At 48.5% G+C, this 15,108-nt stretch overlaps 1 protein-coding gene across 1 annotated transcript in view; it reads right to left on the bottom strand.

Moving 5' to 3' along the window:
• BDNF (brain derived neurotrophic factor) overlaps nucleotides 1-5,634 on the bottom strand; it is a 41,824-nt gene extending 36,190 nt beyond the window's left edge. The window contains exon 1 of the mRNA XM_075755313.1: nucleotides 5,320-5,634. Within this exon, the coding sequence (XP_075611428.1) occupies nucleotides 5,320-5,322 (3 nt within the window). The 5' untranslated portion in view covers nucleotides 5,323-5,634. The remainder of the gene's footprint in view (nucleotides 1-5,319) is intronic.
• Nucleotides 5,635-15,108: the final 9,474 nt, after the last annotated feature.

The following is a 15,108-nucleotide window of genomic DNA, read 5'->3' as shown; positions in this document are numbered from 1 at the left end:
TTCAAAAGGAGATCAAAGCAATATTGTTCTTTTGTGGTTAGATTTTGACTTATTTATGTTTTTCCCATTGAGTACATGTTTTAGCAGCAGCGAGAGGCCACAGGCACACGCTTCTTACTCCACTGCTACTTCTAGTAATGGGAGCACCGCAAAGGTGCCTGTATATCTTGCGTGAAATGCGTGGATACATATATGTGGCTTTCATTTATTTTGTTTCATGACACAAGGAGGGGGGAAAAATCCTTTTCATACACCTACATCTATCACATAGCAACTAAGAATAGAAGCAATATTGAGACAGATGGAAATGTTAACGGTGACAGCTCACAAGCACGAATCACACATTTGTGAAATAATGAAATGGGTGGGCAGTTGTTATATGAACTCCATGTCAGTTGGTATGTTTTCCTGGCTATAATTTTGCAAGAGTATGTCTCAGAGATATTTTCAGTTAATGGGAGAAGTCGGTGCCCTGCCCCGCACTGCACCTTGCTGGCGTGTGGGTGTAGGGATTTACTGAAGTTGGCGAGCGGTTTGCACGCGAAACTGCTCATCACGCACCCCGGGCGCTGTGGGATGTCCCCTGACATTTCCCTGACGGAGCATTTCAGTATTCTTAACGGCGTGGTGGGAGAGTCGCAGAAAGGAGGTGTAAAAACATTTGGAAACCCAAACACGAGGGAAACATGGGATACTCGCATTTGTTTCAAACTCTTACTTCCAGGCATACAAGCATTACCTTTTTTTAACGTATCATCTGCCTATATTCTGTGGTCCCTGTTACGAGCTGAACTCGCCAACCACGAATGAAAATGAGGATTACAAAACCAGTCCCGCGTCTCTCAGTTCTTTCTTTCTAGTTCTTCATGCCCCAAAAGCCATCGTCTCCATTTTAAGGACCGCTTTGACAAGCCTGTTTTTGCTACCCCAGTTTCTTAGCCCCAATCTAATGTTAGCTCAAAGGGGAGGGAGCTGTGAAAGTGTCTATCCATACGTATTTTACCTTGTGCTACCTGTCTCTTTCCCAGGTCTAGGGAAGCTACTGATTTTCAACAACTTTGAGAGGTACTGTTTCTTACAGATGCTGTTTACAGCACTTGACACGACTATTTTTTTGCTAGAGGAATGAACTAGATCTCCTGAAATCTTACGGATGCTCTCTTTGTTTGCGTATCTGATTAAAAAAATTCTAGCAGCTACATCTTCGAGTGCTCGGTGATGATTTACTACAGTGATTCATGGTAAGACTTACAGCTCTGAGGAAAATTTGCCCCTCGAGATTCATCCACCTTTGCACAATTTCTCATGGCAGGGCAATCCTATGCCACTGTATTTAGGAAGCAACGTGTGGTTACTAAATGGCAGCCAGTCTGCATTTTCTTGGGGCATTTCTGAGAGCTCAACAATACCGGTGTGATAAAGAAACGAAATAAAGGCCTTGCTGTGCAAAGGCAAAAGTGTGCATCCAGCCACCTCAGATTAATAAAATGCTAGACATAATCCTCCAGCATACATGCCTGTGAATGGTGGCCACTAAAAGTAAATAGTGAGAACTATCAGACCATTTGAAATAGTAAATTATTGAACGATGCTGAAAATCAAGTGGTTATCTAAACAGAGAGGTGCAGAGAATGATAAACTTGGAGAGAGACCATGTCTATGTCAAACACCACATTAAAAAACCATCTCATGCTGGACACAGACACTCGACAGCCACCAAACCACTGAAGACAACACTCATGGTACCAGGTAAAATATCAGGAAAACTATAAAAAAGGAGAAGGAACGACTGCCACATCAAAACTTTGCAAGATGAAGCGATATTTGAAGGAGATCAGACATTTTACAGTATCATAACCATAAGAGATGAAAGGTGGTGACAAACCACCACCAAAGTGGTGACAGCTCTCCGAGAAATAGTAGGTACTAAAATCAATAAAGCTACTTGCAGATTAAGGTATGAGTCACCATGAGCAAATGTGACCAAATATGGCCCAGTGTCATTTGTTAGCAGCCGTACGTCCCATGTGTCTCTGCAGAGAACGATTAGAATTCAACACAAACACGGCAACGGAGACAGAAAGGGAAACCAAGAGGTTTTTAAGACCTGGTAAGAAAGTAATGGGTGTAAAATTAAAATATATAAAGATATACAAAATTATCCACGGAGTGGAAAATTCACATAAATAGAAGCTCCTTGGCAACCTCCTGTATAACAGAACCATTTATTTTGGGAAGTGGATGGGTTTTAGCAGGGCTCATCATCACTAGTAGATGTACTCAAATATTAGCTCTAACATCTGACTTTTTCCTAAGTGCAAAGAGGTCAGAGGACGTTTCGTTATGAATTTAATGAAAGTGATACTGCAAACTAGGTGCGTTTGAGTTTTATCTGGCCCGCTGATGGCAGATGCTTCTGCGAACCATCTCTTCCTGGGCCAGCTTCTCCTCGCCCTAGAGCTCCCGAGAAATGCCTCTCATCGCACCCAGACAGGCATCCCCGGCAAACGCAAGTTCTCCAGGTGGAAACGGAAGAAAGCACGGAGGGATCCCGCCCGGCCCCTTCCCCGGGGCTCCCACCCTGCTCCCACCACCCGGGAGGGAGCGAGGGAGGCGGGGGGGGGCCGGCGCGGAGCCCAGGCCGCGGTTAGCGCATCTCCGGGAGAGGAGGACGGTTGTTTTTCTTTAATGATAACCCCCCCCCCCCAAGCCCAACCCTCCCGCAAATAGATACTAACGCAGAAGAGACGCCAGGTGACCGACTTTCGTGGGAGCTCCGCGGCGGTGCCCCCCCGGTGCCGTCCTGCAGCACCTCCATTTTGGCTGTGCGCGCCGGTGCCCGGCCGGGCTCCGGTGCTGCGAGCGGCACCGTCCGGGGGCTATTGACGACGTGTCTCTCCCGGGGGTGGGGGGACGGGACGGAGGGGGGGCGGGAGAGGGGCGGCATCCCCGCCCCCCCCCCAGCAGCACCGCGCCCCCGTCTCCGCAGGACGGTGCCCCCCGGGGGGGAAGCGGTCGTCGTAGCAACCGCGGCGGGAGCGGGGGGGAGCCCGGTCCCCGGTCCGGACCGACCGGGGCGCGCAGTGCCCTGCGCAGCGGCTCCGCCCGGCTGCGCGGTGGGGATGCCGCCCCCTCCCCCGCGGCGGTGCCAGCCCCCCGCCTGCCGGGGGGTTTCCCTCCTCGGCGGCGCTACGTGAGAGCCGGAGCCCGGCGGGAGGCGGGGGCGGCGGGGCCGCGGGATCCTCCTTCCCTCCCTCCCTCGCCCGCTCCCTCCCCGGCGGGGCCCGGCGCCGCAGCGGGGCCGGCCGCGGGGTGCCGCCGGCTCTGCCGCAGGGAGCGCCCGCGGCCCCCGCGCCGTGGCGGGGTGGGGTGGGGGGCACCGGAGCCGCCCGGCTCGGCCGCCCCTCGGCTCCCCCGGGGCGGGGAGGAGGGGTGGCTCCCGGCGGCCGGGATCCCCCCCCCCGCCGGGCGGGGAGGCGCACGGCGGCTGGAGCGGGGCGGCGGAGGCAGCGCGGCTCCGTGCGGACCCCTCCTCCGCGGGAGCGCCCCCCTCCCCGGCAGCGCGGGTGGTGGTGGGGGGATCAATGCACGGTCCCCGTGCAGAGCCGGAGACCCCCAGAGCTTCTCTACCTGCGAGCACTGCTGCTACCGCCGCTGCTCCGCCAAACTGCTGACTTTCCAGAGCTTATTTTTAGCCCAGAGACTAAATATTATTAGCTACATTTCTACGTAGGAAGAATCGGAAGGGGGGGAGGCACTAGAGAGAGGGAAATGAGCAGAAAGCTTATCCGAATGATCTCCAGGTGGGGGGGCTGCGTTTAGGTTTCAGGCTTGTCAAACACCTCCTCCCCCCCCCCCCTTTTTTTTTTTTTAATTATAACAAAGTAGATGCGGATATTGGATCATCAGCAATACATGCACGGCTCTCCCGTTCAGTCGTAGGCTGCGTACACAGAGGGGCCATCAGTGATCCCTCAAGCCGGGGACCAGCTCATCTCCATGTAGGTAAAGATCAGCTGCGTCTCTTTATCTATGTAAGATCAGTTGTGCACAGTGCCAGCTAGAGCTCAGCTGCATCCCTTTAGCTATGCAAAATCAACTTGCATCCTTAGCTAGGAAAAAAATAATAATCCTTCGCATCTGCTTATCTAGGTAAAGGATCAGTTGCATCTCTGCCCAAAGCATGCACACGCACATAGAGAGACGAGATTCCCAGATTAAATCAGGCACAACTTAACTCAACTCGTAGTGCAATCTCATCAAGCTTCTCCTACCTTTTCTAGCCTCCACACACCGAGCAGCCAGCAAGGTAACAAAACTAGGCAAAGAGCAGGCACCCATCCCCGCGCCACAGAGAGGCAGAAGCCAGAGGGGGGCCGCCGGGGGGGTCACCCCTCCGCTTACCTTAGTCACAGCTAACACCACAAGCAGTGGCTAGATCGCGGAGATAAACACTGGCATTTCCCAAAGTTGACACCGTCAAACCAACCCCCGGAGCTTGCAAGACTCTTTTTTTTTTTTTTTTTTTTCCCTCCTTTTCCTATTCCAGCCCGCACCGCTAGGAATTCAACTTCGCCCAGCTCCAGCGGGGCGAGAGGGCGGCGGGCGGGGAAGGGAGGGGAGGGGAAGAACGGCGCGGGGGGTGGGGGGGGGGGGGGGTGCTGACGGAGCGGGGGAGTCGGTACCAAGTGCCAGCGGCTCCCCGAACCCCGCAGCGGCGCGGAGCGGGGCGCGGAGCCGTGCGGAGCCGCCCCCCGCCGCCTCTGTCCAGGGTGCTGCCGCCGCCGCCGCCGCTCCGCCGCCGCGCCCCGCTGCGCGCCCGGGCCGCTCCTCGCCCCCGTCCCCGCGCGCTGTCACGTGCCGCGGCCGCGCCGCTCCGCACCCCCCCCCCGGCAGTGCCCGGCCCTCGCTCCGCGGCGGGGCGCGGAGGTGCCCCCCCAAACCACCCCCCCCCCCCCACCACCACCCCCCCACGCCGGGCGTCAGCCGCCTTCCGTGCCCGCCTGGAGAGAGGGCAGGAGAGAGCCGGGAGGAGCGAGCGCCCGGCTGCAGCCAAGTCGCCGGCAGCTCCAAGTTTCTCAAACGCGGTGTTTCCATCGCAGCCTTAAATCAAAGAGCGTTGCAATTAAAGTTACACTGTCTAAAGCATAATTCTTCCGGCCTCCGCGGGGTACATGCTTTGGTATATTAAGTACTAGAAAGCCGAGCCCGTGATATTAGATACTGTCGTTAAGCAACATCTGAAGCCTTTCTTGTTGTTGTTTTGGTATTTTTTTTTCCTCTCCAGTTATAAAAATAGGCTTTTTTATTGGTACTCACCATTGTTTCTTTGCTGTCCTGGAGACAGAAGTGTCTTAAAATCCAGTCTCTCCAACAGATGCTGGAAGGTAATGTGTCTTGTTTGAAGTCATCATGTGAGAACTTCTGCTTTGCTCAGTGGATCGCCCACCACTTGGTGTGACTTATGAATCTAATAACCCTTTGCAATATCCGCAAGCTTAAACTCTCCACCACCTTGGTGCCTACAGAAGACAGAAAGCAACTGGCAGGGAGTTTTAAAAACCTATAGATTTACGCAAACGCCTTAGCTCAGAGTCACGTTTCCCTTTGAGTTCTTACGTGATCTTAATGAATGAGAGGGGTTACCAACTAACACGCTATAAAACGTGATCGCAGCCGCCTCCCAGGAAACCGGAGCGGGACAGAAAGTTCCCGAGGAAAGTCCTTCCCGGCCGGGCGCGCTGGGTGATCAGCCCTGACTCCCGGCCGCTCTCCTTCCACCTCCCGGCTCGCACCTGGGGCCGTGCAAGACGAGCTGGCTCTGGAGATTTGCATTGGTGACAGGTAAGTAAACATTTGGCTTTTTTAAATGTCACGTTCACTCTCGCTCACACGGGAAGTGCTCCAGGGACTTGTTGCATACTAGCTCCTGCCACAAGAGGAACATGGCACAGTTGCCAAGACGAGCTCCCTCGGAAACCCCTGCCTTTCCCGAGCCGTAACTTCCCAGCACACTTTTCCTCCCCCTCCTCGCTCTAACCTCGCCGGGAGGCGCAACCCGGGGGCGGGCTGCCCCGCCAGCCCCCCGCCAAGCCCCCGCCGCCGGGGGGGGGGGGGGGGGGGAGGAGGAGGAGGGAAGCGGGGGGTGGGGGTGGAAGCGCATCCCGGGGACCTGCCTTCCCGTTCTCCCCTTCCCGCCCCGACCCCGCCGCCAGCCCTGCCCGCCGCCTCCCCCGAGCTCGCCCCGCACCGCCGATGCCGCCCCCCGGGTCCCCGCGCAGCGCCCCCGACCCCCCGGGCGTTATTTCTGTCGCTTGGTCTGTTCGGCACCGCTCGCCGTGTAAAACCACCGACCCGGGCACCACGGCGGTCTCTTTCCCCCAAGAGAGGTGGTCGAGCTCCGGTATTACTCCTGCCAAGACTCCCAAAGTCCTCACCCCCCATTTTCTCTCCGTATCTCGAATTTATTTATCACCAGCGCCAAGAGCGTGTGCGGGGCGGGGGGGATGGCGGGGCGGGTTTCTTTGCCTTTGGAGGCGAACTGCAGCCAACTGAACCTGGACTCTCCAAAGTTTGTAGGCGCTGCCTCCCATAACAGCAAAAAGCACGACCAAGACTCCGAAGCTCCTTGCCTGCTCCCCTTCTCTCCTGACTGGCTCTTACAACTGCGTTTACGGGTCGTCTGTCTCCAGAGCGCCCCTGTTCCCCCCGCCTCCCCCGAGTCCCAGGTACCTCTGCCTGGGAGCCAAAGCAAGCAGCTTCTTCCATGACGACCACTTATGTTGATCCATGCAATAACCAGCAGATGCTGCCCTAAGACTGGTACAGCTGGTACTTTCCTGCCTCGGCTGTCCTGGGGGCAAGGTGTTAGAAGCAAAGTCAAGTGGTCTCCAGCAAAGCTGCCCTGAAGAGAACTGCTGAATCCCTTCACTGGCATTACGTACTTGCTGTGTGACATGTAACAGGCAGAGCCGTTCAGAAAGGCTGTTGCTGATGTAAGGCTGCACCCAGTAGATCACTCTATCGGTTGTCACCTGAGCCCCATCCTCAAGTATTGATCTTCAGTCAGGAAGCTGAAGTTTTCTTCCGACAGTTGGAAGCACTCATAGTTAGTGTTAATACCAGTCAGGAATATCACTTTCTAAATTACATTAAAGAAAAAAACCCAAAACCCCACAAGTGTTTCAACAAGTGGGCTTGCAGCAACTTCTGCTTTCTCCCAGTTCTCTAAGCAAATAGTTCCTGCCTCTCCCTCAGGGGAGTAAACCAGCTATGGTAATATCTACTTTGGGTAGTAAGTGACACTACTCATATTTTGACTACACAAATATGTATCTAAGTCTTAAAAGTTTCTGACTCCAGGGAGTACTCAGTGATTTTGGATAGAGAAAACTTTATAAAGATGCAATATCAGTTAAAAAATTTTCTACGTACTTACTTCATAGCTCAAGAAACATAGTCTTTCATTAAGAAAGTAATTCCAGCTAAATCACTTGTAAGAATTTTATCTACAGGACTGTTCTTCACCGACTTCTCATTAACTTCTAGATATTTTCATTTTCTGATGAAGGTCTCAGTCATTAGAGACACCTAGAAGAAACCTTTGCTGGGTCACAGTATTATACCTATGTAGAAATTTTAAACTTACAAAAAAACTTCCACAGAATCTTCCCAGGAGATCTACAGCAGGAACTGGACATGCTATCACTCTGGTCCCGCCCAGCTATATTTTTCCAGAGCAAACCAACGGGCTTTACTAGTAGTACTAAGGCAGGGTTCCACGGACAGAACCATAAACAAAGAGATGCCTTTAGAGAGCTCAGTAGAAGACCTCCTAGTCAAGTCTTCTGCTTAAGATAACACAACTCCACCCACTTCACTAGGGATAGGTGACAGCTGATAACCCATCTCATGCTCGTTAGACCAAATTAAACACGTGTTTGCTTTACATTGCTTCAATCATGTCAGTCTGAAGTAATTAATGAAAAAACAAGCACGGTAATCAAGAGAATGGCACCAAAGTGTGTGGAAGAGCAAAAGGTCATCGGTAGGGTAATACAGGACACCTTAGAGCATGGGAATTATCTGGCAGAAGAGGGGGAGGTAATATAAAGCAATCACAGTCCTTTCCTCATACTGCTGTTCACTGGTAAGAAAACAGCCCAAGTCGTTCTGACCGGAGCTGACGACGGGGCATCAGTCAATGCACAAAAATGATGGAGGAGAAGCACTAACAGGCAGCTGAGAGGGATTCCTGCAAGAAAGGCATTAGAAAGGGGACGAAGTAGAATTAAACCCAGATGTTTGTTGAGTTTCTAGCTATTTCCTTTCCCTATGACTTGTTTCTAACTATGTTTTTTATCTCTAGAGAGGTTGATCCCTAGGAGAGAGGAGAGCCAGCCATGAAAAATCACTTGATGTGAGTAATGTGGAGGACTTTTTTTCTTTTTCTTGTTACCGTAGAGGGGCATAATTGGTTCAAAGTTACTCATTTGACAAGTCTTATGTTTCAGTAAAAGCTGGAACTAGTGAGTAGAGTTTGGTCTATCATTTAAAACTAATAATCAGGTGATCCATTTACAGGGTGTTGAAACAGGATAGCTGTTGGCTTTTGCCAGAACGACACGGCACAGCATTTGCTATATTCAGGTAGTTCATACATATAAGGCAATGTACATCTCTTGTTCCAAGTCTGTTTATCTTGGATTTACATTGTTACCAGATGAAGTATACAGCTGTAGGACTTGACTTCAGTGGGACTACTCATATGTAAATAGTGACATAACTGTTTAGCAGATGAGGCCTAATTAAGCGGGAATCAGTCATACATTTTTCCCTCTCTTGGACAAAAGAATGTGAAGAATACTGCAGGAGCATTGCTAGAAACTCACAGTGCCTTGAACCAACCTGCCAAACACCCCAAAATCCTAAGTGAGCTGCAAATGTTCATTCCCTTCCTTAAAACACCATTGAAAACAATGAGTTATTACTGGTTGGCTTTTTCACATGCTTGAAAGGCTACCAAAATGTGCAGATGAATGCTAAGCACACGCTAAAAGACACCTTACATCCATTATGCACAGGCTGCTCCTTCAGAGATCACTGAAAACCCACCTCAAACACCAGCGTTAGCAATCCGAGCAGAATCAGACAACAACAGTAGCTGTCAACTTTATGGAGACACTTCTGAAATAAGAGCTATATTACATCATCGCTGGTGTGAAATGGGGCTGCCAGCTTCTCTCCACGCCGGCAATCCAATGGTGTGTTTGAAAGAAAGGTCCCCCGGGGTCATTGTGCGCTAGTTTGGCTGGTAATCTCCCGCTTCTTCAACAGGCAGATTTGGCACCTGCCCTGTTACTGCCCGGAGGGTAAATACCATCCTCCCAGTACATATTTAGGGTAGCCTCCCATCAAGTGTTGATTTTCTGTGCCTGATCTTCTCCTCCTGGAGATTATCCCACTCTGATATCTCCATCTTTTCCCCGATCTTCATGCTGCAAGTGTTAGCAGTCTTTCACTCTGCCTCCTCCCTCCCTGGAAGAGTTTTCCTTTCTTTCCGAGCCTACTCGTCTTCAAACTGCTCCCAACTGCGTATATTCCATGCTGGTAACATGCAGATGAACATCGTAGTCATGATCCCACTCAGATACTAAACAAGCCTCCCACCAATGCCTAGTCCTCCTTTAAAGTGCTAGAACATTTCAGCTTGCTTTCAGTCTCCTGAAAGCACCAGGAAATCCTCTGGAGTAGGCAGGCAGCAGCAAGCATGTTTACTGTGTTTGTACCTCAGAGAACAGCTCGGCACGGACTCTCCTCCAAGCGCACGTTTGGAGGGAAGGAGAGGGTGAGACACACCCCCCCCCAACAAGGTGGAGCGGTGGGTCCATAGTCAGTAGAGAGCCTTGGTTCCTGCCCACCTCAGCTCAGCGCCCCAGGAGAGGGGCTTCAGCATCAACAGGAGGCATTTTGCATGTTGACTTCCTTCACAAGTTGTGCAAGCTCATGATCACATTTGGTAAAACCAGGAGATAGACCCCAGGGCGGCTCAAGCTTGGTATGCCCAAGGAAACCCAGACCTGATAGTCAGGATAACATCAGGGTTTCCATCATCCAAGGTGTTTGGGGCAAACACCCTGAGACGGGCGCCTTGGCCAACGTTCCTCTCTGTGGAAGCAACAATGCAAGCTAGAGCAGGAGGAAATGTGGCAGAAATAAGAGCGGGTCTGCCCTCATTGTGTCAGCCGCCGATTTGATTGTGCTGGGGAAATCCTTTGCTCTGCACTTTTGGCTGGCTCTAGGGCACCCTGCATTGCTCTTGCAACGCAGCGGGGCTGTAGTGAGAGTTTAAGAACCAGCCTGAAAGTTTTGCATTAAGTATGTATTTGTCATCAACTATTGTAAAAAGTTCTGCTTAAACTATTTTGGCTATTTATGGAAAAGGTGTGTTTTAGCAAAACTTCTAGAATTAAGGTTTTTCTTTTCTCAAACTACCACTGATGCAAATGTAGTTCAGACTATATCTTATCTGCTTGTGTGGCACTCATTTAGGTTAGCTGCAAAAGACAGGAGATGAGATAAATGTAATGGAAACTAGTGGCCCATGTAAGTTCTCCTGGATGACCTGAGCTAAATGAGCCACGGGGTATCTCTTACTAGAATAAAACCAGAGATAGGGAGAGAAATCAGAACCTGGAGAAAAAGGAAACATGACAGCCATAATCTGTTACTATTGCAACCCGATTACGGGATTTGTTGACATGGTGGGGGACCCTTTCTTTTGGCAAGAATGCGTCTTGCTTCATATAACCACAAGGAAAGCATTTGCGGACACGTCAACTTTTCAAATGGATTCTTTCTTCAATTTCCTTTAAAAAGAGCAAACATACAATACGACCGTGAACAAAATAAGCTACATCACCACCCTCGTCATGTTTTTAAATGCTGTTCTGTACAGTCCTGAGTTAGTAAAGAACTCCAGTACTTCCAGTACAGAAATACCCTTATAAAACTAAAAGGCAATTAGCCTTAATTGTACTCATGAGTGAAAAGTAAACACATACTTTAGTTCCTTTCTAAGTTAGTGTTTCAAAGGAAACTATCTCCCAAACCATATTAATCTACTTCTCTACAGTCAAATACTCTATCAGCTTCCATGGGAGTTCTCGGTAACAGCTGTGTATTTGAACCTCATCGAGCATGATGGAAATGTGTTATTGTTAAGAACAAAATATCTGTTGGAGAAATTATACACTGAGTTAGCAGAGAGCAAGAGGAACCGAGTGCATATCTTGTAAGGATTATTAAGGGATGCTGGCGAACTCTGAGTAAGAGTGACCCTTGACTTTGTCTCGGCATTTATATGATGAACTCTTTCAAATATAACTGTGTTGTCTTTAAGTCCCCAGTGTAAAAAAGGAAGAAGGTGAGATGACAACAGAAGAAGAGTCAAACAGGGAAATAGTAATGTAGGAGAAAAACACTGAAGCAAAGTAGAAATACAGAGAAACTCTTATGAGGCTACCATCAAACTAAGGACATTTAGTAAAATAATAACTTCCATCCAGGCTCTTGCATTGAGTTAACAGAAAAAAAACAACCCCATACCAGCTATGTTTGCAACTGTCCGGTGTATTTTTATGCTGTCATTTTCTGACTAAAACGACAAACAAATTCTCCCCTGAGGTGGTATTCACAACAGCCAGGAAATAGTGCTAATGTTGACCTAAATAAATAAAGCTGCTCCTGCAAGGATCCTTTAACACAAGGAACTTTCAAAACATTTACTGCAAAATGCATATGAAACCCCCGGGGACAAACAACCTGCTAGACACTATGGTCTCACTATCCTGATTTGGCAAGTGAGGCCGAGAGCTTTATAAATATGCTGCCGAAGAAAACAGTGGTACACAGGGTAAGATGACTGATGCCAAATCAGAAGGTCCCAGATCCTTCTGGTAGACCTTTCAGTTAGAGCACAGATGAATTTTCATGGAAATAAAATAAAAATATTATTTCGCGGAGTTGTATGCATGGGTTTGAGCTAACGGGTGTTGGCACACATACAGTTTTAACTACCTGCGTTGTCTTATGATGATTTGCGTGATGTTTTCTGCCTCAGGCTGTGCTATTACTCCTGCTTAACTGTTTGATTGGGTCATTCATTGCTGTTAATGAGAGCAGTTACACACTTTAACAAAATAGCTCTCTCTAGATGCACTGTTTCTTGAGGTGAATTATATCTCTTGTTCTTAATCAATCTGAAGCAGTAGAGCTGACATCCCTTTCCAAAATCAAGCTGTCCAAAGATAGGGGCAAGTGTAGAGGAAGATTTTGTGGAGGCTTATTTAGGATTTTATTGTAAACGCATCAAACTCAGCAGTGTTAGAGGTTGCTGGTAAAAATATTATTGCTACTCCTACTTTCTATTTGCATCATAGATTTGAAGTTGGTTTTGTTCCATTTGCAGCCCACATACTGCTGCAGCATCCTTCCTTTTGCTCTACCTGCTAACCCGTCAAAAAGGTGGGCCGTTAGCAAAACCTCCACTGAGCCGCAATTAGCAAGTCTTCTGTTCCAGCAGAGATGACAAAACTGGCTTTTGTTTTTCCAAGTCTTGGAGCTAGACTGGCAAAGAAGGGCCATTATTTTCATTCAGAGCCCCCTGTGATGCTGCCCGCTTACCTTAAAGATGTTGTTCTGCATGGGCTCTATGAGTCAGTACCTTCCTCACATGCAACATACACACCAAGTACCTATGCAGGTGTCGTTGTGAATTAAGCCACTTCAGCCACCTAAGCCCTCTCTGCTTTTCACCACCTCTATTTGAGTTGAACTAAATATAATCTACGCATTTTCCCTTCCATTTTCTTTTCTGATGCACTCTCCTATTCTAATTGCTCCTCATAGGAGCCAAAGTAACTTTTGTTTGTGACCCAGGGAACTTTATTGAATAAGTATATCTAGAAGTGTTTCTAACACTGAACAGCACACAAACTGCGTGATTACTTTTAGTGTCTCTTATTGAACAAAGTATTGTAATAACCTGAAAGATTCTTCAGTGAACAGTGCTGGATCTGCGCAATTTATAGCATATTTAAATATTTTTACATTGGTACCCAAGATTGAATTCCAGTATTTCTCTTTTGTATCTCTGAGCATTTTAATACACTTCTGGGAACACTTACCTTTTATGATGAAAACAATATTTTCTAACATAAAGTGGTGATTTCAGCTTAAGTGCAACCATATGTATCTTAGGGCAAGGGCTTTTGGTTCTAAAAAACTGTTTAATGTTAAGGATCTTTCACAATGGAAATGTCACAAACTACCATATACCAGCTTTCTTGGGGAAACAAAGATAAAACGCAGAACAGTACAGCTTCTATAGTTAAGAATAAATACTTTGAAGCACAACCGCAAATTGAGATTTTTTTCAATGGAAATTGTATAACTACAGAGATATGGGGAAAACACAAAACAAATCTGCTTGATTTAATGAGCCTGTCTCTCTTGGTGAGGGTTAGATCATGTCCTATTTTAGTTTACCAGTTTGATTACTGGTGGGTAATAACACCATTAAACCTAATTCCACAAGACTATGCAAATAACTTATCCCTGGGACTGTACATCATATACCCCTCATCAGCAGAAACATCACATTCAATTATTTTGTTTCAGGCAAAGATCTCAAATCTTTCAGAAACCTGAATTAATCTTTACAGCTTAGAGGGACATTTTTGGGTCCATTTTACAAAAAGAAAAACTGAGGCAGAGAGCATTTAAACTGCCAGTAAATGACTCTGATATTGCAGCTCGGTCCCTGAGCTCTTTGCCCACAATAATAATGCCGGTCAAGATTTGGCAGTCCCAACACTTTTTTCTAAGAAGTATATAATGAGTCTTCTCCTGTGCCCTCTGGGTATATTACTTTGACTCTGGGAAAAGATCCATGTAAAAATATTTGTATTATAATATCAAAGATATGCACTCATTCATATCACCTAATGGCAAAACACCGGTGAGGAGCAATTATTGATTTGGGGGTAAAACGACTTTAGTTGTTCAACTGGTACAAGAATCAGAAGAAAAAGCAGAGGACTCGGGCAAACAGCAAGAGAACGGCAATCAGATTTTCCAGCTCTTGAGCCTTCTCAGATTCACACCATCTACCCTAAAGGTTAATATTCACCTGTGGGTCGCATGTTTCTTGTGCAGTAACCCTGTGGACTGCACCCTGGGGTAGTGAATTTGGAAGAGGTTTTATGGAAGAGCTGTGAAATCATAGAATCATTTAGTTTGGAAAAGATCCTTAAGATCATCTAGTCCAACTATTAATCTCGCACTGCCAAGTCCACCACTAAACCACATCCCTCAGCACCACATCTACATGTCTTTTAAATACCTCCAGGGATGGTGACTCAACCACTTCCCAGGGCAGCCTGTTCCAGTGCTTGACAACCCTTTCAGTGAAGAAATATTTCCTAATATCCAAACTAAACCTCCCCTGGCACAACTTGAGGCCATTTTCTCTTGTCCTATTGCTTCTTACTTGGGAAGAGAGACCAACACCCACCTCGCTACAATCTCCTGTCAGGTAGTTGTAGACAGCAATAAGGTCTCCCCTCAGCCTCCTTTTCTCCAGGCTAAACCACCCCATTTCCCTCAGCTGCTCCTCATAAGACTTGTTCTCTAGATCCTTCACCAGCTTTGTCGCCCTTCTCTGGACACGCTCCAGCACCTCCATGTCTTTCTTGTAGTGAGAGGCCCAAACCTGAACACAGCATTCAAGATGTGGCCTCACCAGTGCTGAGTACAGGGGGACGATCACTGCCCTGGTCCTGCTGGCCACGCTATTTCTGATACAAGCCAAGATGCTGTTGGCCGCCTTGGGCACCTGGGCACACTGCTGCCTCATATTCAGCCAGCTGTTGACCAACACCCCCAGGTCCTTTTCCACCAGGCAGCTTTCCAGCCACTCTTCCCCAAGCCTGTAGCGTTGCATGGGGTTGTTGTGACCCAAGTGCAGGACCTGGCACTAAGCCTTGTTGAACCTCATGCAGTTGGCCTTGGCCATCGATCCAGCCTGTCCAGATCCCTCTGTAGAGC

The sequence above is a fragment of the Balearica regulorum genome, chromosome 5 (assembly GCF_011004875.1).
Source record: "Balearica regulorum gibbericeps isolate bBalReg1 chromosome 5, bBalReg1.pri, whole genome shotgun sequence".
In the NCBI taxonomy this organism is placed as follows: domain Eukaryota; kingdom Metazoa; phylum Chordata; class Aves; order Gruiformes; family Gruidae; genus Balearica; species Balearica regulorum.
This window is presented reverse-complemented; position numbering and strand designations above follow the sequence as displayed.